Source organism: Ctenopharyngodon idella, chromosome 4, assembly GCF_019924925.1.
Source record: "Ctenopharyngodon idella isolate HZGC_01 chromosome 4, HZGC01, whole genome shotgun sequence".
NCBI lineage: Eukaryota > Metazoa > Chordata > Actinopteri > Cypriniformes > Xenocyprididae > Ctenopharyngodon > Ctenopharyngodon idella.
This window is the reverse complement of record NC_067223.1, coordinates 2484199-2506106: the sequence shown is the minus strand read 5'-3', so window position 1 is coordinate 2506106 and position 21908 is coordinate 2484199. Positions and strand designations below refer to the sequence as shown.

Genomic DNA, 21908 nt, shown 5'->3' with positions numbered 1-21908 from the left:
AATGAATCCTTGCTAAATAAAAGTATTAATTTCTTTCAAAAAATATTGTACTGACCCCAAATTTTTGAACGTGACCATTTTGTGTTCAGATTTCGAGGGCAAGTGCTCTGATTTCACAACTACATACATCACTCGCAAATTATAAACTCATTAAAGTTGCCTGTCTCCTCAACCCAACTTCATACATTTTCCTGAATTGCCACCTCTAACAAAGGAAAGCAGATTAAAAACTAGAAAATGTCATCTTTTGAATAAGGAATTCTCTGCCTCGCTAGTTTTCAGAGAGAGACAGACATGAGCAGATAAACAAACACTCACCCCAGTTAAGGTCTTTATGTTGTGCAGTGCATTCTGGGCCTCCAGGGCAGCTTTCCGTGTGTAGAATGTGACAAAACAGCACCCTGGGAAAACAGACAGAGAGAGAGAAAGAGAAAGAGAGAGGTAAGCATTTTAAGCATGCAATAAGCCAAGTGAATTTGATCTTTTTCTTTTCGTCTCACTACCTGCTGAGAGAGAAAACAATCTCACTGCTGTCACACAGATCTCTGCCAAACTACACCACAGAAAAGATAAGGGATGAGGGAGAGAAAGACAAGCAGAATGAGAGGAAAGAGGCTAATATTTGATGCTTAATAAACAGCCATATGGAGCGGCATTTTGGACCAATGAGATTTCACTGTGGGCGGGGCTACCCAGCTTGGCACCTAAGACATATGCTGCGCCTGAATTCGCATACTGTCTAAATAGGTTCTACATTTGAATTTGACTTTACTTCGTGAAGGTTAAAAAAGTATGTTCTATATAGTATGAATGTGGCTAGTATGAATGAAATTCATACGTACTACATCCACCATGTTGTTACTGTCACGCTTCACTGCCATTTATAAATCCTCTCCTGTGGTCTCATGAGATAGTAAAGTGTCCATCGAATGTGCACTTCAGAATCTCGGTGGAGGTAGTACACTATTTTACCAGTCATCAGGGGACATACTACTCTTTTGGTGTACAGTTTTTCACATTCTATATAGTAGGGACATATTCGATTTCGGACGCAGCGACAGAAACCAAGCGACCAACGTTTTGTAGTTTTTGTTTCATGGGCTGGGCCGATACATCTATCTCCCGATACGATACTATCACGATACTTGGGTGCCGATACGATATGTATTGTGATTTTTTTAAGAATTGCAATTCTACAAGTATTGCTATTAACACTAGACCATGGGGAAACATTGAATCATACACTTATACAGACAGTACATGATGTTTAAGATGAGTCATATGTACAAAAACAGTTCATTACATCTTTCTAAGTTTTATTTCAGAAGCATCATACATTACAGTACTACATTCTCTTGAATAAATGATTCAATGACAGCGTTTTTAAAAGTCATTTGTCTCCATCTAGTGGTGAAACAATGTAAACGATACAGTCGTAATTTGAAGCGCCGTTTTCAAAAGGTAATAACTATTTTGATCGCTACCTCAGACATCAGTGATTATATTTGAACTATAAACATTTATCACAGTACTTCTATGATCATTTGAACTATTATATCACAGAATAATGATACTATGAGGTTGAAATAATAACTGCTCTCTCTGGATCAGCGGCAGCGCCAACACAGATTTGAACGTTGCGACATAATTTTGTCAAAGGTTTAATAGACAGACGAATTGTTTTCATTTAGGATCGCGTAGGTGTTTGATTCGAGATCGTGCAGCTCTACTGTTTTATACTCTCTTTATCAGCAATGATATCTAAAGCAAAGCGTACATGAGCGTGGGCTTTTCAGTGCATTCATTACTATATAATATTCATGAAGTGAGGATACAGCGCTTCTCCCACACATCCCACCAGAACCGTTTTTGGAACAGTTTAAATCTATTTGTGGCGGTCAATGTTGATGTTGGAACAAAAGTGGGTAACTTCTGTCCACCTCGTGAATAAGCAAGGACTAAAATCGATTTTAATCGTAAAAAAAGAAAATTTGCGATAATTAGGTCAATCGATTTTTTCTCCAAGCCCTGCTAGTATGTGTGTCTTTTTGAACTATTCAATAAATAAAAAAAAATAACGCTCATAAGAGTTATTTGCTTATGAAATGGACTACACTGGTCACATCATGTTTTTCTGTACAGTCTGTGAGGATAAATTAATGCAAAGATGTGTTTTATTTATCTTTTTACCAAACAGTCTTGTTATTGAACTAAGTCTAAAACTAAGACTAAAACTATTAAAAATCATTTTAGTTAATTCAAATAAAACTGAAATAAAATAAAATACAAATATTACATGAAAAAACTTAATAATGCCTTGACAACTAAATGAAATGAAATAAGTTGAAGTATTAAAATTACTAACACTAAAACTGAAATAAAATAAATGAAAGCCAAATAGAAATAGAAAAATATTTTTTTTTAAAAATTACAAAAGCACATAAAATTACTAAAACTTAAACTAAAATTAAAACAAAAAATGAAAATATAAAAATCATTTTTAAAAAGGCATATTCCGAATATTAGTAAATACTACAATAGCATATAAATAATACTAAAAGCACTGCTTTTTACCTCATCACATTCAATTCAGACTGCAAACTCACATTCAGACTCGAATTAAATACAAAATATGTGCCATGGCACTGTAGATTCAGCACTGTAAAGTGGTGCAGGAAACACTGAATGGACGTGTAACATTTGACAACCACAAAGTCACGATGCTTTTTGTATCCACCAAAAAAAAAAAAGAGAGATGAACCAAAAGGCTCTGTCCTTCATCAGAAAAATAAAAACCAGTAGATGTACAGTATGTGTCTTCACACATCACTGTCCTTGACTAGGCATTGGAGTGCAGAAGCGCACATTAAACACACACACACACACACAAATGTTTGTTTTTGTGAATTGTGGGGACATTTCATGGGCGTAATGGTTTTTATACTGTACAAACCATATTTTCTATCCCCCTACACTACCCCTACAACTAAACCTACCCATCACAGGAAACTGTGCACATTTTTACTTTCTCACAAAAACTCATTCTGTATGATTTATAAGCCTTTTGAAAAATGGGGACATGGGGTAATGTCCTCATAAGTCACCCTCTCCTTGTAATACCTATGTCATACCCATGTCATACAAATTTGTGTCCTGATATGTCAAAACACGCACAGACACACACACACACACACACACACACACACACACACACACACACGGGAAGATATACAGAGCCGACTAACAGAAAGAATCAGCTGGGGACCTTTGTATATGTGTGTGTGTGTGTGCAGCTAAAGCAAGCTGAAAGTGCTGGCATGTTTTATTTAGAGAGAAAAGAGAAGAGGAACAAGAAAGAAAAAAAAAATGAGTGAACTGAATCCCCTTTTACTGCCAGGGAGAATTTTGGCAGGATAAACTAAGGACTCTCTCGTCCCTGGCAACAGTGCAGTCCAGTCTGTGGCCAAAACAACCCTGTTCCCAGTGTTACACACACACACACACACACACACAAGACACTAGTAAGCGATCATACACATTTAAACTCCCAACATGCATGAAACTTTCCCATCAGTCAACATTGACAATGGTCGTGGTTGGGGGGCTTAATGAATCTGGGCCATTAACGCAAAGGTTGCAGGTTCAATTCCAATTAAGTGTGACCCAGGAACTGAAGTGTTAATGAGATCCCTGTTCTGATCAATCATCATTGTGCCTGAAGTAAAACACTGACCCCAGGGGTCTCAAAGTGGAACTGTATCTAGAATTAGGGTACCATAGGAACCTCAAAACGCAAGAATCTACTAAACAGACATGTAGCCTTAGCCTCAGAGCGTTCACTGACTGTCTGAAGAATGTTTTAGGCAAAAATACCAAGAGTTATCTCAAAACTGTGAGCTTAAAGGCCTGTTCACACTGATGATGATAACTATAATGACAAAGATATAGTTTTAAAATGTTTCTAAATTTAAAAGAATAGCAGAGTCCACACCACAACTATAATGTTAACAGCACAGAGGAATGATATCATTAAAAATTACTTTCAGAACGATTTTTATCGAGCTGATGAACGATATCTGAATCTATCCTGCTTTAAAGAGCTTGAGCATTTAAAGCAGCGGACGACAAAACTGCAATGTGAGCTTATAAAAAAAATAAAAAAATTGAACTTCGTTCTTGTTGTGAATGGGCCTTAAATCTGTTTGGTCTTGTTTTTAAAAGCGAAAGTGGGCAGTTTATGGCCATGAATGAGCTTCAGTTTATAATAAACGACAGACAAAAATTTGTTTTCACAAACAAGATGTCCTGTAGGTATAACAAAAAATTGTGAAACATTTGATATAGGGGTGGTGGGGGGGTGTTCAAAAGAGTTTTGTGTACAGGGGTTTGCGTTAATACCACATGAGCCTAAACACTCCACAGCTACTCTAACAGTAATACTACATGAGCCCATAATACTCCAGCAGTATTAAGTAACACTCCACACCATCAAGACTTGGAATGCACCGTATAGTTGCGTAAGACCAGTGAAGGTAAAGATGAGAATAAAGTTAAGAAATTAGACGGCTATGACGAATAAGCCATGCTCAAACCTGTTGTAATATAGCTGAGATCCACAAACCTGAGACCTAACAATTGATCATTTAATGTGCTAATTTACTGTGTTGCTTAAACTATATCCTGCAGGATGGTGCTAGGGTGGGGAAAATAATAATAATAATAAATTGCACTTGTGTTGTATCTTTCTAGGGTACTTTCAGATTTCAGGAAGGGGTTCCCTAACAAGCAATTTTTTTTATTTGTTACTAAATTTTGCCATTAAAAAGTTTATTAAAACTATTGGGCTAAAGATGATTGATTGATTGATTCACATCCATACTCTCGTTTTCTTCATAGTAAAATGGCAGTGACGCGCAAAGGAAATAGGTTAGTATACATAAACTGGAAATTGTAACGCATGAGCACGACAAAAATTCCTATGCGCACATGAATTGTTTCTTGTGAGGACGCAAAATTTCTCAAGCCATGAAAGTCTGTATATTTTAAATTTTTGCAAAGGTCACTTTAGGGACTTCGTAGTTTTTACATACCATTCTCCTGTTCTAGAACATATGGATGTCCAAAACTATTAACCCTTTTACATGTAAGTTTAATATATTCTGGCTGACCCCCCAGGGTGAGTTTTTCAAGGCGACTGTTATTCAGATCATATCACTTTATTGTTTCCGTGGTGACATGTCATTGCTTGTCATGTGACACACCGCAGCCACAATAGCGCTGTATGACTGACGATCTGCTTTTATTTCATTTTTCCTTTTTTTAATCAAAATATTCACAAATTTGTTAACTATAGCATGAAATATCTGATATTCCAATTGTCAAATAAGTGCAAGTGGATGTTTTTTGTTGTTTAAACACCTTTATAATGATAGCGTTAGTTGAGCTATACGTGCGTTGGCCGCTGCCATGTTCATTTGTGCCGCAGTTCAGAGAATCGTATCTGTTGGATTTACAACACATGAATTTATCCACTTCTCCCGAAATACATGAAAGTAAGAGAACAGGTGAACTGGGAGAAGAATAGAGTAAACTTACTTAAACAATGTGTTAAAGTTACTTACACAATGTGTATCTGATATGAATAAAACATGTTGTCTAATTATAATGGAAAGGACTGTTATTGCCACTTCCATAGACATCAGTGTGTATTTTACAAACTGTAAATGCATTGTTTTGTTAGTACTTAATTTAGTACACAGTAGTAGTAGTAGTGTGTATTTAAATGTCTGAAACCTAAAATAAACATTATGTGGTTGAAAACACTGCATATTTGTGATATATAAAAAGCGCTGAACACGTGCGGCTTTGGCTCAGCGTCAGCCAAAGTGCGAAAGCACATTTGAATTTAGCAGTTGATCATGTGATGCACTGACCATTCTAATCACACCGGTGTTATCGTGCACACCAGGGACCAGCTAAGACTGATCACACCGGTGTGATTGCAAAGAGTTAAAACGCTGCATCCAAAACAACGCCAATACATTAAAAAGTCAGCCAATAATATCTTGCTCATTCTTGTGTTGTCAGCAAAAGTGAAGGAAACATAGCCTTTCTTGACTCTGCCAGCGACACATTCCTTGGCTGTTGACAGCGGTTCATGTTTAATCGTGTTGCGACACTGGAAACTTTTGACAATCCCAGGCAAAGAGGTCAGAACCGTCATCCTCAAAGTGTTTTCCACATCCGTACGTGGCAGGACTGCTGACGTACGGTCTGAAAGCCCGAGCCTCACCTGAGACAGATAAGACAGGATAAAACCACGAGGCGTACAACCGCCTCAAGAGCTCCGTGACCGTCCGTACTCGTGCTGAGACTCGCTGACGGGCGGATTCCATAATATCATCATATTGATGGATAAAACGAACCGCCTTTAACGTTTTACATCTCGTTTCACTCGAAAAATGTGTCACATTATGGAAGTATAACAGCTTGAGAATACCATTTTCGTGTTGACTGTAAATGAAAACGAGTTGAATGCCAATTATTCCCAGATTCCGTTTTTGATCTGTTATACGAGACAGACTGTCCAATGCCCTACAGTTATGGACTTAATTCCACGAACACACACACACACACACACACACATATATATATATATATATATATCTGTTAGAATACATTTCAATACATTAGCAAAGCACATCTGCATTTGGCCTTAGAGGACACACAAACACACACACACTTGTATCATTCTGTGGCTGTGCTACGTGTCCAGGGACTGAAAAGGATGCACACACAAACGCATCCATTCATCTTGTGAGCATGTAGGCGTGCGTATGTGTGTGTGTGACGGACTTCAAAGGCAGACAGGAATACATCTTTACTAAAGAACCCCAGCTGCTCAGGGCCATTTAGCCCTGGACCGCTCTCGCATCACTCAATCAACAAGGGACAGTCTGTTTCTATGTGTGTGCGTGTGTGAGGACCGTTCTAAATTGCAGCCCGGCTCTGATAAACAATTCCTGCTCTTCACCTCTGGGTGCATTTATATTCTACGCTTCGTTCTAGTCTCTCTCACACATACACACAAGCAGGGCAGGCGATCAGTGAGGCCGTCTGTTCGGAAGCACCTCCCTGCTGATGCTCAGGCTATGGCGGCCAGGCAGGGACATACGAGGGGCGCAGGACGTGACGTCCCACTATGAATTGGCACAGCATGTGTGTGAACGTAGATTACACCGCTGAGACTGCAACTCAGCGGAGTTATGCACTCTTGCTGGGATGTGTGCGAGTGTGACTACTTTTCCACTGGGTGCTGGTGCCCAATCTGTAACAGTTTGGTACATTTCCACCGAAGAAAAGTTGTATCTGGGTTGAAAGAATATTACAAGTCTTAAACCAAAAAAGCACTAACGTCAGTGGCCAAGGGTGTGGAATATTGTCCTCACTGCGTGAAGCTAACAAAACCACAACTCAAGATACAAAAATAGATTGCTTCCAATATAATCCAGTTGTCTACACTGCTACGATGCAACACTGACGCAACACTTGGCGGACAGTGTGGCATGCAAAAACAAAGCTACTCCAGCCACTTTATTTTTACTGTCCATCTTAAAAAATATACTGGATTAATACAAATTTAATATATTCTAAATTAGGGCTGTCACAATATTAGATTTTTCACACCACGGTTATCGTGGCCAAAAGAATTCAAGGTAACAATATATCGCAATATCTATAGAAAGTAAAAACTTTGAAAAAAACAAAACAATGTTATTAGTCAAATTCTTCTTTCTTTTGTTTATTTTGTGTTTTGCGGTCTTTTTTAGCCAGTGAATCACACCATTGCATACAACAATTACGATTGAGACAACAATTGTCTGAATTAAGAAGAAATTAAATTATTTTAAAGTATTCTATACAGTGATAAAGTCTATGTCGGTTAGCATTGCATATTAAATATGCATCACCCTTATGAAAAAACAAAGATGACTTGAAGAATACGGATAAACCATATACTGTTTGTCATAATGGTGTGTTAATTCTCTTCATGTTTAATCAGTCAAAGCGTCTCTTTCTGCATTTTATTCAGCTAAAGCGATGTCTTTGTCCATATTAGGGATTTCCTGGAACGTCACAAGTTTAGGGGCAGATTTACTAACAGCTTGCGCCAGCGCAAACCCTCTTTTGGCGGGATTTACTAAAGACACGCAGTAAGAAATTAGCGCAGAAAAGGTGTGGACATGGTTATTTTTGCGGCTGAACTTATTGCATATGCATTTGTAGGAGTTTCCCTTTCAGATGCAAAATTTATGGGAGGAGAGTATTTAAACGAAGCATGCAAGGTGATTTACTATGATTTGCGCTCGTCAATTTACTGGTGTTTGCGCCATTATTTAACCCCCCCAAAAAAGCCAGTCTTAAACCAGGCGCTAACCGGCAGATGCATTGGTCATTACGGAAATGATCCGGCTGCGTCTGTTCTTTAATTTGCATGTCGTCAGTAGATCACGCGCAGAACTTTCCACTCCCATTGGCTTTTTTTTTTGGAATTGTGCTCACGCTAATTGGCCCTGTTTAGTAAATCTGGCCCTAATACTTCTATGGGTCTCACTTGTGGACTTTCTGCGCGAGGGCGCCCTCTGGTGTTGAGTATGAATGAAACAAATTACATGAGAGGGTTTAGCGCTCCATAATGACATCACCCTATTTTGGATAAAAATACAACACAAATACTCCTCTCTAAAGATATTTGAAGGAAAAATCCATAAGTTTTTATCTGAATAAGCACATTTTTTGAGTAAAAGCCTCAAGGGACGTAAATATAACAAAACACAGAAAGGCGTCAGCAGTTGACAGGTTAATGTACCCGTTTCAGGACTAGCAAAATAATTGCAACTTACTGTCTTATCGGACAACATGATTTTGCAGAGCAGTAGTAGTCCGCCACCTATTGTACTTTGGGATGTCAAGCAAGTGCTGGCACTGTGTACTATTCATTTTAAATATCGTGATATATTGTCACACCCTTAAAATAGGTAAGAATTTTTTATATCATGGTTATCGTCAATACCGGTATATCATGGCACCCCTAATTCTAAATATTTATTGTATAAATATTATGTTTTTATTATTTATGTATATTAATTTCAAATATGATATGCGTGAATTGAATTTTATTTGTTAAATAAATAAATTTCAGATGTTGAAGCAAGTTCCCAAAAATAAGTGTAAAACTCTTAAAGAAAAGCTAAATAAAGACTGCAATGTGTCATGTTTGCTTGTGGGCAGGTTATGTATTAAACTAGTTGTTTGTGTCATTGAAAAGTCATGGAAACTCAAGTTAAGTGTGTGCGAACTGGAGTAAGATTGATCTAATTGTGATCTAATATTGTGTGTATGTGTTGCTTTAGGACACTTCAAATTGAGTCCTGTTAACTGGCACACTTTTCTTAATATAATCCACCCATTAATTGGTCATTTCAAAAGGTGGAAAAACTGTCCTTGTGGGGGAGAAAATGGAAAGCCAAATCCTTTTTTAGAGAAAATCTGTTCTAATTGGTGGACGCCACAGGGAAAGACAGTGCCAGAGAGACAGGCGGGAAGTTAACGCTCACCTTGCGACTTTGTTGGTGGAGAAATCTTTCAATACGGTCTAATTTAACAGCCGGAGCCACGCACAGACAACCTTTTCCTAAATGAAAATGGGTTAGAGTGGAGCTGAAGGCTAGCGGTGGCCATTACGGCCCAGCGGCTGTGTCAGAGGCCTTGATGAAGCTGGACCTGAGAGAGGCACTCTAACTGCAGCTAACTGAACTACAGGAGCACTCATCACCGTGTCTGAAAGCCAATCACACACCTCGGCTCTGGCGGAGATACCCGTTGCAATGCCTGTGTGTGCGCAAGAGAGTACAGGACTTGAGTAATGCTCTCCCACTCGGCCCTGACTCATCCTCCATAAGAGTGAGAGGATGGGCGGCATTGTGAACGTGTACATGCCATCTTCCTGTCTGAGTGTTAACAACTCCACAGAACCGAGGTTAACGCCTACGCTTTAGTGCTATTCTGAAACCAAGCGAGCTACTTCGCTGTCTACCGCCTACATAGGCACCATCGGAACCAAAACTAAACCTCATAAGTGACTGATTTGGAACATTACTGCACTCTATGATCATATTTATGAGGACCGGGCATGAACACCACAACAATGTCGTAATTATGAGTGGGAAACTCTTTTCAGACTTTCTGAGTTGATGCCGTGCAAATTATACAACCACAGTGGAAGCTAACTGGCATTGATCATAATTGCGTTTTAATTATTAATGTTGACGATAATTAGTTTGTATGGGTTTTACAAACTGTTTATGATGAATAAAGCTAAAGCTAAACCAAAAGCTAACCAAGAAAACACACCTCATTTAGCCGGTGAATGAGGAATCAGACTAGTGCGACCTCTTGCGCAGCCAGACCTTCAGACTGACAGGAGAAGGTCTGGACTCCACAGCAGCTTCCATTGGCCAAGGACCGCCCAGAGGACGTCTGACTGACATGTAAAGCAACCAATCACAGTTTGTTTTGTTCTGCACCATGTTTAGATGCATGAAAATGTAATGTCGCTGTCCCTACAATAACAGACCGGTGCGCAAAACTCTTGGACGTATTTTAAAGAGTCTATGCTGTGAACTTTACATACTTCACATACTTTTGAAAATCTAGCGTTTGATCCTGATAAGCGCTCATTGTCATAGCTGTAAACACAACAGCGTTCTTATTTCAAGAGGGGGTTTGGCGTCACGGCATCTTTGTTTCCAGGCGGACCACTAAAGAACGCGACACACATCTCCTGGACATCCTGTAGAATTCAACCAATCAGATGGCGACTTCGAAAAAACCTGCAGTGTTTACAGTTAAGTGTTCCATATGCATCAGACGTTCAGCCAGTGGTCTGCAGGAGGCTGGAACTAAGCTTCATGAAGCTTTGAAGCTTTACGAATCATTTGTTTCAAATCAGTGGTTCTGAGCGTGAATCAAACTGCCAAAGTCACGAGAACCATTGAAATTATGACGTATGAAATTAACACTTATGACGTAACAAAGCCTCGTTTACTGAAATCACGTGACTTAGGCAGTTTGATACGCGCTCCGAACCACTGATTCGAAACAAAAGATTCGTAAAGCTTCAAAGCTTCATGAAGCAGTGTTTTGAAATCGCCCATCACTAGATATTGTTGAATAAAGTCGTTATTTTGTTTTCTTGGCGCACAAAAAGTATTCTCGTCACTTCATAACATTAAGGTTGAACCACTGTAGTCACATGAACTGTTTTAAATATGTCTTTAGTAACTTTATGGGCATTTGAAAGTGTTAATTATCTTGCTGTCAATGCAGGCCTCACTGAGCCATTGGATTTTATCAAAAATATCTTAATTTGTGTTCCAAAGATGAACGAAGGACTTACAGGTGTGAAGCGACATGAGGGTGAGTAATTAATGACAGAAATTTTTATTTTTGGGTGAACTAACCCTTTAATAGCACATATAGGGGCTATTCACACAGAATTCTGCAAGGTTTTCCTTTCTTATTTCTTTGACTTTTGCATCTTTTGCAGTATCTTGCGCTCAAGTGAACAAACTTTTCTAGTGCCTCATTATGCTATTTTAAAGGTTCCTAATTTTGTTTTGAGAGATTGAGAAAGATATGGATGGAGAATCCAAGGCAGAAACAGACAGACAGGAAGTGAAGAAGCAAAACAGGAAGTCAGAGGCTCAAGCTAACACATTACACATGTGAGCAGGTTTACATGACGCAGCACGTGCTGCGATGGTGTGTGTGATGCATTAAAGACAGGAAACGCACACTACCTTTGCTCTGTGGTGGATTCTGACTGCGATCTCGCAGTATGTTGATCTGGTAGACGGCTCCATACGGCTCAAAAAGCTCCTTTAACTCTTTCTCGGACCAGGAGCGAGGGATCTGACCCACAAACATCTTAATGGCGTCCGGATCAGGCTGGTCTGAGTGTTCCAGGGCGCCGTTCATCTTCCCAGCTGTACCGTTACTGCAGAGAGAGAGAAAAATCAAGCGTTATGGAGTGTAAACCGTGTACACTGTGGTCTGAAAACACTGGAAGATGTAAAGGAAGGTGAGTGAGAGAGGTTGGTCTCCAAGCTCACAGCGAGATCAAATTTGGGCCGGACAGATCGACAACTGCTCCTCATTAAAGCAGGAAGACACCGAGACACAAATGCTGATTAAAATCACAACAGTGTTATTACACTCAGCATGTGTGCTGTATTGTTTGTGTGTGTGTGTGTGTGTTGATGTTGTGTTTACAGTCCTGAGCAGGTACACATCTGACTCTGTTCTAGGTTTAATAAGCTCTATTGCCATGAAAAATAACTTTGACTTGTTCCCCTTTTTTGATAAAACAAAGAAAACACATGTTTACAGCAAATTTATAATGGGCGACTACTGGGCAAGCATCGCAAATGATAAATATACACAGTGTTTGAAAGTATCATCCAAAGATCTGCATATTACTTGTGTTACTATGAGATTATTGTGATGAAATTGCTTACTAAACTTGTCTGTGCAACATACACAATTTGTCAACTCATGTCATGACAGTGTAAAGCCAAATTTGCCTATAAAGTAGTTGCACCAATAACATAAAACTTTTAGCGACAAACATTTATTTCATCCAGTACGCTTGCCCAATAGAGTTCCATTGTAAGTGAATTACTGAAAACACAATTTTAGTTTGTGTATACAAACTGAGAGACAAGCCTAAATTATGTTAACAGCATGTCGCAAATGCTGTTCATAGAGCCACAACATGAAGAATTTTGCCATCTTGAGCGACTGACTTCACCAGAATTTAACAAACTTGTGACGTGATAAAAATGGCTGAGCTGAGTCAAGGTGCGAAACAGATCCGTGTGACCCCTAGACGCCCATGATACTGGTTCAACGAGTTCATGAGGAATTTCGTGTGCTTGTTTCAGTTCCAGATGAAAGCACTCAAAGAGAGAATTATCGACCCACCACACACACACACACATACATACACACACACACACACATTCACACACATTTCCTTTTTTTCCCAGCTTACAAATAACAAAACGAGTGAACCAGCCTGAACAAACTAGTGTCTTCTCAATTTTATTTCAGTTTGGGTTTGCTGATCGAAGGCCAACCTGCCTGTTGCCCTTCAACTGATATGAAAATAAATGAAAATCAAATAAATAAATACTTCTATCCTCAGTGAAGAAGTGTAATAATTTCCTCATGAGACTAATTATCGCGCTAAGCATTCTGTGAGGAAGCCTTCTCCGCCTGTTTCAAGATAACTGCTCAAATTTCTTCCCTTCGAAACGTGCATCACTCCAAGGACATTTTGACACGAATTAAGCACTATTCTCTGTACAAAGAAGAAATGATTTCTTTTCTCAGTAAACTGTGCCAGCCTGTCAGTGTCATCAAAAGCTCATGTTCTTGAGGAAATAAGTAGATTTGAGGAACTAAAACAGATTTGAGGAACAGATTTGATCTCTCTGGCATACCCTTAAAGGGAACATAACATACAATAACATAAATACCTTCCATACACAGCCTTCATAACATACATATGAAATGTGATATAATATTTTATAATATGTAAAATAGTGATATAATATGACTGATATAATAGTGATATAATATAAATGATATAATAGTGCTGTCAAATCGATTAATCGCGATTAATCACATCTAACATCAAAGTTTGTAAATACGTGTGCATGTATGTGTGTGTGCGTGCATGTGCATGTGTGTGTGTGCATGTGTGTGTGTGTGTGTGTGTGTGTGTGTGTGTGTGTGTGTGGTGCTGTCAAATCGATTAATCGTGATTAATCACATCTAACATAAAAATGTATCTACAAACCTTTTATGTTAGATGCGATTAATCGGTTTGAAAGTGAAACTAAGCTGCATAAAAGCCTATCAGAAATCACCATAATTATGGCAATAAATAAATAAATACAGGGAAACATTTAAAAATTAAAATGTCAATAATAAAATATTGCTTAAAAAAACTGACAAAATACTTTTATAATTGTTAATTTCTAATTAATAAATGAATGTCAATTAAATATGTTAAAGTTGCGTAAAAGAAATTTAAATTTATCAATTGAAGCAACATAAGAAGTATTTAAAGAGAGGGTGAAAAGTACTGTTTTTAGTTTAAGAAACAAATATATACATGTATAAAACTAGCATTATACTTTAAATACTTACAATGTTAAGCAAAAAAATAAAAAAATAAAAGGTTTAAAAAGAAAAGCTACAAAAATGTAGAATATGTGTAGATGTGGGTAAGTGTAGAATTACACAGTACACAAATCGGTTGAATCCATCCAGAGGCCTGTATATGAATTTCTTTCCTGTGGTCTATATATATCTCCAGTACACATTTACAGATTAGAAGTGAAAACAGCCAGGAAGAAACGTTCACAAACTCTCTTTTCTCTTTAAGCCGATGAAGTGATTTGTCATTCTATTCAAAAGAACAAGGCCTAAGTTAAAGAGCAGCAACAGATAAAGAGAAAAGGTTGGAGGTAGAGAAAACAGACACAAACCTCTGGACTCGATTCATCCATCTCTTGCAGAAGGACCCTATTCTCTCCGCGGAGACGCCCAAGTCTTTGAGCGACTTAAAGGACATTTCTGCATGCACCGCGGGAAAGCCGCCCTCTCGGGTCCCCACAGCAACCGCTGCTCAGCTACCCCCACCCCAATAAATCCCCCGGCAGTTACCACGGTGATAAGGGTGCCCCTTGCCGCTGATCAAAAAGCAATAATGGTGAAAAAAGCGAGCATGACACGGGCACAGAGGCCAAGAGCCAGAAACTGACTCTGATACAGAGAGAGAGGGATGGGACTGCAAGTGTCAGGGTGTTGTGCGTGTATGTGTGCGCTTGTGTGTGTCACAATTAGTAATTGTTTCGTTCGACAAGGCCCGGCTACAGGAATACAAAGGCACAAGTCACAGGAAGCCTGTAACAGTGTGCTGTAGGACACTCGCACACACTGGCCTGGGGTTGGGAATCAAGAACCAGTTCTAAAACAGTTCCACAAAAAAAAAAATTGCTGGAATCGAATGAATTTCATGACATTCAATTTCCGTTCAAAGTTCTGAAAGTGATTCCAATGATATCTGTGCCGCTATCGTTATAGTTGTGGTGTGGACTCTGCTATTCTTTTAAATTTAGAATGATTTTAAGGACTATATCTTTATTGTTATCGCCCTCTGTATGAATGGGCCTTAAGGAGAGAAGCCACTGACAGTTTAAACACATTGTCCTTTATTTGGACCATCTTTCTTTCACTCATCTGTACTGACAAGGTAGAGAGAGAAAGAAAAAGAACCAGACACAAGGTGAAAATAAAAGTGTTTTTGTATGTGTGTGTGTTTGTCTGCCTGAATGTAAGTCCTGAGGCTCAGATTAAGTTGTCAAGTGGATCCACTACTGCCATAGCATTCTATCTCTCTCTCTCTCCTTCTTTCTACCCACTTCCCTCTCAATTTGAGTCAATTGTCTGCCTTAATGGCTTAACTAGACCTTCCATCAGCCTGGGCTGCTCTTAAGGTGTGTGTGGGGGGATTGCTGATGTAAGGAACTCTTATAGGCCGCAGGCTCACACACAATCACTCACTCATGTACTTACAAGCAAGCACAATAACACTGCAAGCCAGCGAGGCAATCATTTGTGCATCTGAAGACGACCTGGTTGGTTACATAAACGCAATATAACAAATTATGGTTGGAGACATAGTAATGGTTAGAATCAGGTTGTTTCAGGCCTGAGCATCCCTTTATAAATGGTTACATAAACTTTAAGCATTAATGGAGTTTTAAAATGTGTTATAGTTTATATTTTTATATATATTTAGTTATTTTATTTTTATTTTCAATGATATGGGGTAATGCTACATCATCTACTGTATTAACCCTAATTAAGGGAAAATGGGAAAAAAAAAAAAAAATATATATATATATATATATATATATATATATATATATAAAAATAACCATATTTGCTTACTTTTTGTTCAATTATATCAAATTTTGTTATCATGTGCACAATTTAGTAAACCAAATTAGTAAAATGTGTCATGAGATCGATTTTGTTAATTCATGGCCATAATTTTTTCCCCATGTCATGTGTGAGGCTCCATATATAAAATATAATATAATAATAATATAATATATATATATATATATATATATATATATATATATATATATATATATATATATATATATGCATATACAATTTTTATTAGTAAATGTTTAATATATTTTTTATTATATTCATAATATATAATATTATATATAATATATTTATATTTTATATATTATATATCTTTATATATTTAATATTTATAATATTTTACATTTATAATATTTTAATTATTTTATATTCACAAATTATATATACATACTGTGTGTATATGTATATCCGTTTATGTTATTCAGTGGTCAAACACTTCATCTGTGTGGCTAGTTAAAGTATGTGGACCTGAACATCTACAGTAAGAGAAATATAATAAATACAGTTATATAAAGGTACAGTGTGTTAAAAAAAATGTCACGGTGGGCTGATAGGGAGCGAAAAGAGGGAAAAAATGCAAGTAGACTGTGAAAATGAAACTAATTTGGATACAAAATCCCTCTTCCACCCATTCCACACACATTAGTTGACAGGCAGCTGGGGGGAAGTCGCAAACCTGTAATTTCCTCGGTTTAAAAAAACACAGCTGACAAGTGTGTGTATGTGTATGTAAGCAGGAGAGAGTGGAAAAGAGTATGAAAGCGTGATTTTTACTTATTTTTCCAATCATCACTAGAAGTTAACACCGCCTGTCTGACAGCTGTGCTGTCGTATCTCTCTCTCGCTGGCGACAGGTGATGCTTTAATTCCACTCATCAGTTAAGCTTTATGATCCTAATTAATCTCATTGGTCATAAAAACAAGGCGTTCTGCTCCGAGCGCTGAAAAATACTCAATCCATCCACACTTAATAGGGAAGATTTATCTCCGTTTCTCCATGGTTCATTTATCACTTTATTTCTCTGTCTTTCTTTCAACGTGTCATAATTCAGGGCTTGTCAGTCACGTTTATGATGGAGAAACCATCCGTTCAGTGACCCTGTATGCTAAATGTCCCATTTGGTGTCAAATGTGTGAGAATCAAATATTTATGACTGAGACAGTTCGTTCTGCGATTTTGTTTTAGCACATAATGGCTTTGTCTTAAAACCTAGTAAGCTGCCTTGTTCGGCATAGTAAGAATGTACAAATAATCAAATCATACATAATTGGTCATCACAGGCAAGTACAAACATTTTTGGGCATCTTCGTTATGTACAAATATCCATTTTGAATGCATTTATGCGGTTTACAGGTATATCTTAACATTCAAACTACATATTTTGGGTGTCGTAGACCCATATGAACATTTAAACAGTACAAATTTTTGGGCATTGCAGTCTGTTTGAACATTCAAGTCATTTTGGGTACATATTTTGTAATTAACACACCATTGAGACAGTATTATGGTTTATCTGTGTTCTTCAAGCCACCTCGGGTATTTTCATAAGGATAATGTATAATTATAATGCAATGCCAATCGACATCACTGTATATAATACTATAAAATATATATATATTTTTTTTTTTATTTCTATTTGACTGACTGTATTAATTTTTTTTCAAGATATCAATAGATCTCGAGATATACTGTTATTGTGAATTAGTTTGGCCACGATAACCGTGTAGTAAAAAATCTGATACTGTGACAGCCCTAGTAGGCACATACCAATACTTATTTTGAGCCATCGTAGGCTGTACGGATATTGAAATCAAACACTTTTTTCGGGGTATCATAGGCGCACATTAACATTTAAACTGTCTGCATTTATGGGCAACCTAGCCACATACCACGTATGTTCAAAAGGTACACATTTTTGGGATTGTAGGCTGTGTGACCATCGTGCAAACGTTCAAACCGTACACATTTCTTAGCCATCGTAGGCGATACAAACATTCTAATCGTACACTTTTTTGGGAGGCATCATAGGCACATATAAATGTTTAAATCATACACATTTTTGGCCAACATAGGCACCTATCAACATTCAAACATAGCACATTTAGGCATTGAAGGCTGTGCGAATGTTGTATGATGCACAAACCTTAAAATTGTACACATTTTTGGACATCATATGCCCATACAAACATTAAACTGTACACATTTTTAGTAATTGCAGGCTTTGCGAACATTCAAAATGTACACATTATTGTTGTAGCCATGTACATGCTTTCAATTATTGGGCATCATCTGTAAGTTAAAACTGCATTAAATCCTGTCAATCTTCAAACTTATGATGCCCAAAAATGCTGTCTAGATAGGCAGCTTACTAGGATCTGAAACAGCCAATGATGAGCATTTGTCCTTTCATATGTCCTGACCAAGGTAAGTAGACTTAACCACACACACACAAATTTCACACATCAAGGTCAGACAGGCAGTGTGACTCCAGGAAGATATTTCCTGTCATCACGTTCGTCAATTGTCAGGGAGATCAAACTCCGACTATATTTAGAAAAAAAATCACCTAGGACAAACTGTTTTCTGTATACATACAAAGTCAGTCAACAACAAAGAAAACCTACAAAATAAAAAAAGAATCATTTTTCAAGGTCTGAGCGGAGATATTTCCTAGCAGTCAAAATCACACAGCCAGAAAAACATGCCAGCTTAACTGCGAAGAATGACAGGCATCGGCGCGTGCGAGCGAGCGCATGTGTGAGATGTACAAAACTCTTCTGTTAATCACTCCACTTGTTAAAAGTGTGAAGGGGAGGTGGGTGCTATAGAAGTTTCCATGGTAACTCTTGAAACGCGAGGAGCCGATGTGATAAATGTCACACTTGCTAATGAAGCAGCGAGCTGGAGAGATGCTGCGCTAACGAGGAGACACACACACACAAGCCATAAAAACACAATAACAGCCTCGATTTATCGAGAAACATTTTTAACTCGCTCCATAAAAACGACATTACTTTAATTTAAAATGACGACCCCACCAGAGCACTTACTGATATATATTATTTCTAAATGGACAAGCTAAAATAAATAAATAAATAAAAAACTTTGGCTTCTGAACAGTTTTATTGAATTTTTCATAGCTGGTAAATTATAAAAATGACAAGAAATCAAAACTGACCTTATTTACTTTCTTGATAAATGTCCCTTGTCTTATTCTGCGCAATTCATCAATGCGTGATGTTTGAAGAACAAAAAAGTTTTCATATTTCTCCTCCTCTAAAACTTTCTAAAAATGTATCTTGATGAAATTAAGGCAATGTGGGCAGTAAAAACAGTATAAACCAATATTATCATAGCCTAACAATCATAAGCCAATCAAATTTGCGATGGATAACAAGCCCTACATTATAATCATTAACGCGATAGTTCACCCAAAAATAAAAATGATCCCATAATTTACTCACCCTCAAGCCATCCTAGGTGTATATGACTTTCTTCTTTCAGCCAAACACAATTGGAGTTATATTAAAAAATATCCTGGCTCTTCCAAGCTTTATAATCTCAAATCCCTTTAGAATCCAAAAAAAGTGCATCCATCCATCATAAAAGTAATCCATACGGCTTCAGGGGGGTTAATAAAGGCCTTCTGAAGTGAAGCGATGCGTTTTTGGAAGACAAATATCCATATTTATAACTTCATAAACTATAAACTGGCTTCCGGTAATGGCCGTAGCTGTACGCAAGTCTAGTTCCGGCGGAAGAGTGACCTCTGACACAACGTATGACGTATTGACGAATGTGGAAGCGTTAGAAAGAGTTTTAAAGAGAAATGTCAGAGGAGCTTGAGTTTGTTGACTAGCCCTATTTGTTTGAATCGCGAGAGGGGTCTACTCTCACCCAAGCTTACGCTACTCCTACATCCTATGTAATATGTCGGGTCAGAGGTTACTCTTCTGCCGGAACTCGACTTGTGTAAGGCAGTTACCGGAAGCCAGTAATTATAGTTTATAAAGTTATAAATATGGATATTTTTCTTACAAAAACGCATCGCTTCAATTCAGAAGTCCTTTATTAACCCCCTGGAGCCATATGGATTACTTTTATGATGGATATGCTTTTTTGGGCTTCAAAAAAATGCCACCATTCACTCCCATTATAAAGGTTGGAAGAGCCAGGATATTTTTATTAATATAACTCCAATTGTGTTTGGCTGAATGTCATATACACCTAGGATTAATTTTCATTTTTGGGTGAACTATCCCTTTAAGTTTGATTTGACTATAACGTATCGTGTTACAGAATTACTGCATGTTGCAACATATTTAAATGCATTACAAAATCCTTTTCATATCTTTAATAATGTGCAAACACTCAAGTTTACGCAACAATATATCATTTATTTTAATTGGAAAGGTGCATCGTAAAGACATAGGCCTAGTAGAAAAAAAGCACCATCACGCAACTAAAATTTGCTGCTTTTTGACAAAATATTAACTAATTCTTTAATCACTGATATCACTAATATTGCATTGAATAATAAAAAGTCAAATCAAGGTAACACATTGTATTACAAACAACATGTTTTCTTGTTAACATGTAATAGTAAAAGACTTACTAAATTTAACGATAACCCCAATATAATTAAGAACGGACAACAATGGAAAGCTATTGTCAGAAAATATCAGACAAGCCAATTATTAGCCTCTAGTTTATTCTGATTTTGTGGTTGTTTTCCACCCTTTCCATCACACAAACTAATCCATCTTAAAGTATGCATGTACACACAACTCCCATCCTCTTACAGAGTGCTGAAACAAAGCAGCCGTGTTTCCTTGCAAATGTTTATGGACTGAAGTGCTTAAGAGGAAAAGTGCTCCACAAATGACACTACACATTGCGCACTTAAACTCCTGGCTCCACACACTTTTGCTGCTGAAAGCGGCTTGAGTTGAAATCTGAGGCAACAGTGTGACAGGATTGCCAAAATCCTACCAACAGTACCATGATTTTTTATTGCCTCCCTGTTGCTATGGAAACAGGGTGGAGCTGGGGACGAGCGACTGTTGGTGCTGCGAATGGCTGAGTCGGGCCGTCCGTTCATCTCCAAAAGACACACACACACACACACACACAGGAAGAGGATGCTGTGTTATGGGCTGTCATCCAGTACTAGAGGGGTTTGACTCGGGTGTCAGCATGCATGTCGAGCAGTGTGTGTGTGTGTGTGTGTGTGTGTGTGTGTGTAGCTGGCAGGCATGCGGCAGGTGCAGAAGGTGGAGTATATCAAACATCAGGAGCAATCATAATGACCAGAAGTTGGACCACCATCAAACTTCTGCAGGTCAGCACATCCTGGCCCGCGGCTCACCTGTGTTTGTGTGTGTGTGTGTGTGAGCATCTGGATGGCAGGTCCTTCATCTGACAACACCCCATCTGCTCACCAGTCTCACTCTCAATTCTTCTCTATCACCCTTTCATTTCCTTTACAGTCTGTAAATCTCTTATATAATGTAAACTGTAGAATAGTTTCTCTGAAACTATTGGAAATTTGAACATGGGGCGTCTTTTCACTGCTTAAAGCTTGTAAGCATGATCCAAAATGAAAATTTTGGTCACATGAGCTAATAAAAAGTGTTTTGGTTCAGGAAACCTTTTTAAAAACACTTTTTATTTGTACACTTCAAGAGGTGCAAATATAACACACTTCACCTGTATAGACATATTCACAGAAGACTTTTTTGTTAAAATAAATGGCATTTTAATTAAAATGTATTGTATTGTTTAGTACAGTATGTGGGTCAATGACAAATAA

At 37.8% G+C, this 21908-nt stretch overlaps 1 protein-coding gene across 34 annotated transcripts in view; it reads right to left on the bottom strand.

The window, feature by feature from the left end:
* Positions 1 to 21908, bottom strand: part of celf2 (cugbp, Elav-like family member 2) — a 156984-nt gene that overhangs the window by 42419 nt on the left and 92657 nt on the right. For 33 of the 34 annotated variants that reach the window (XM_051891341.1, XM_051891351.1, XM_051891333.1 and 30 more), the window contains 2 exons: positions 11862 to 12058; positions 319 to 401 (listed from right to left, as the gene is read on the bottom strand). In XM_051891341.1, coding sequence (XP_051747301.1) covers positions 319 to 401; positions 11862 to 12058 — 280 coding nt within the window. Of the gene's footprint in view, positions 1 to 318; positions 402 to 11861; positions 12059 to 14618; positions 14749 to 21908 lie in introns of those variants that run through there. The other variant, XM_051891342.1, reaches the window with a different exon arrangement.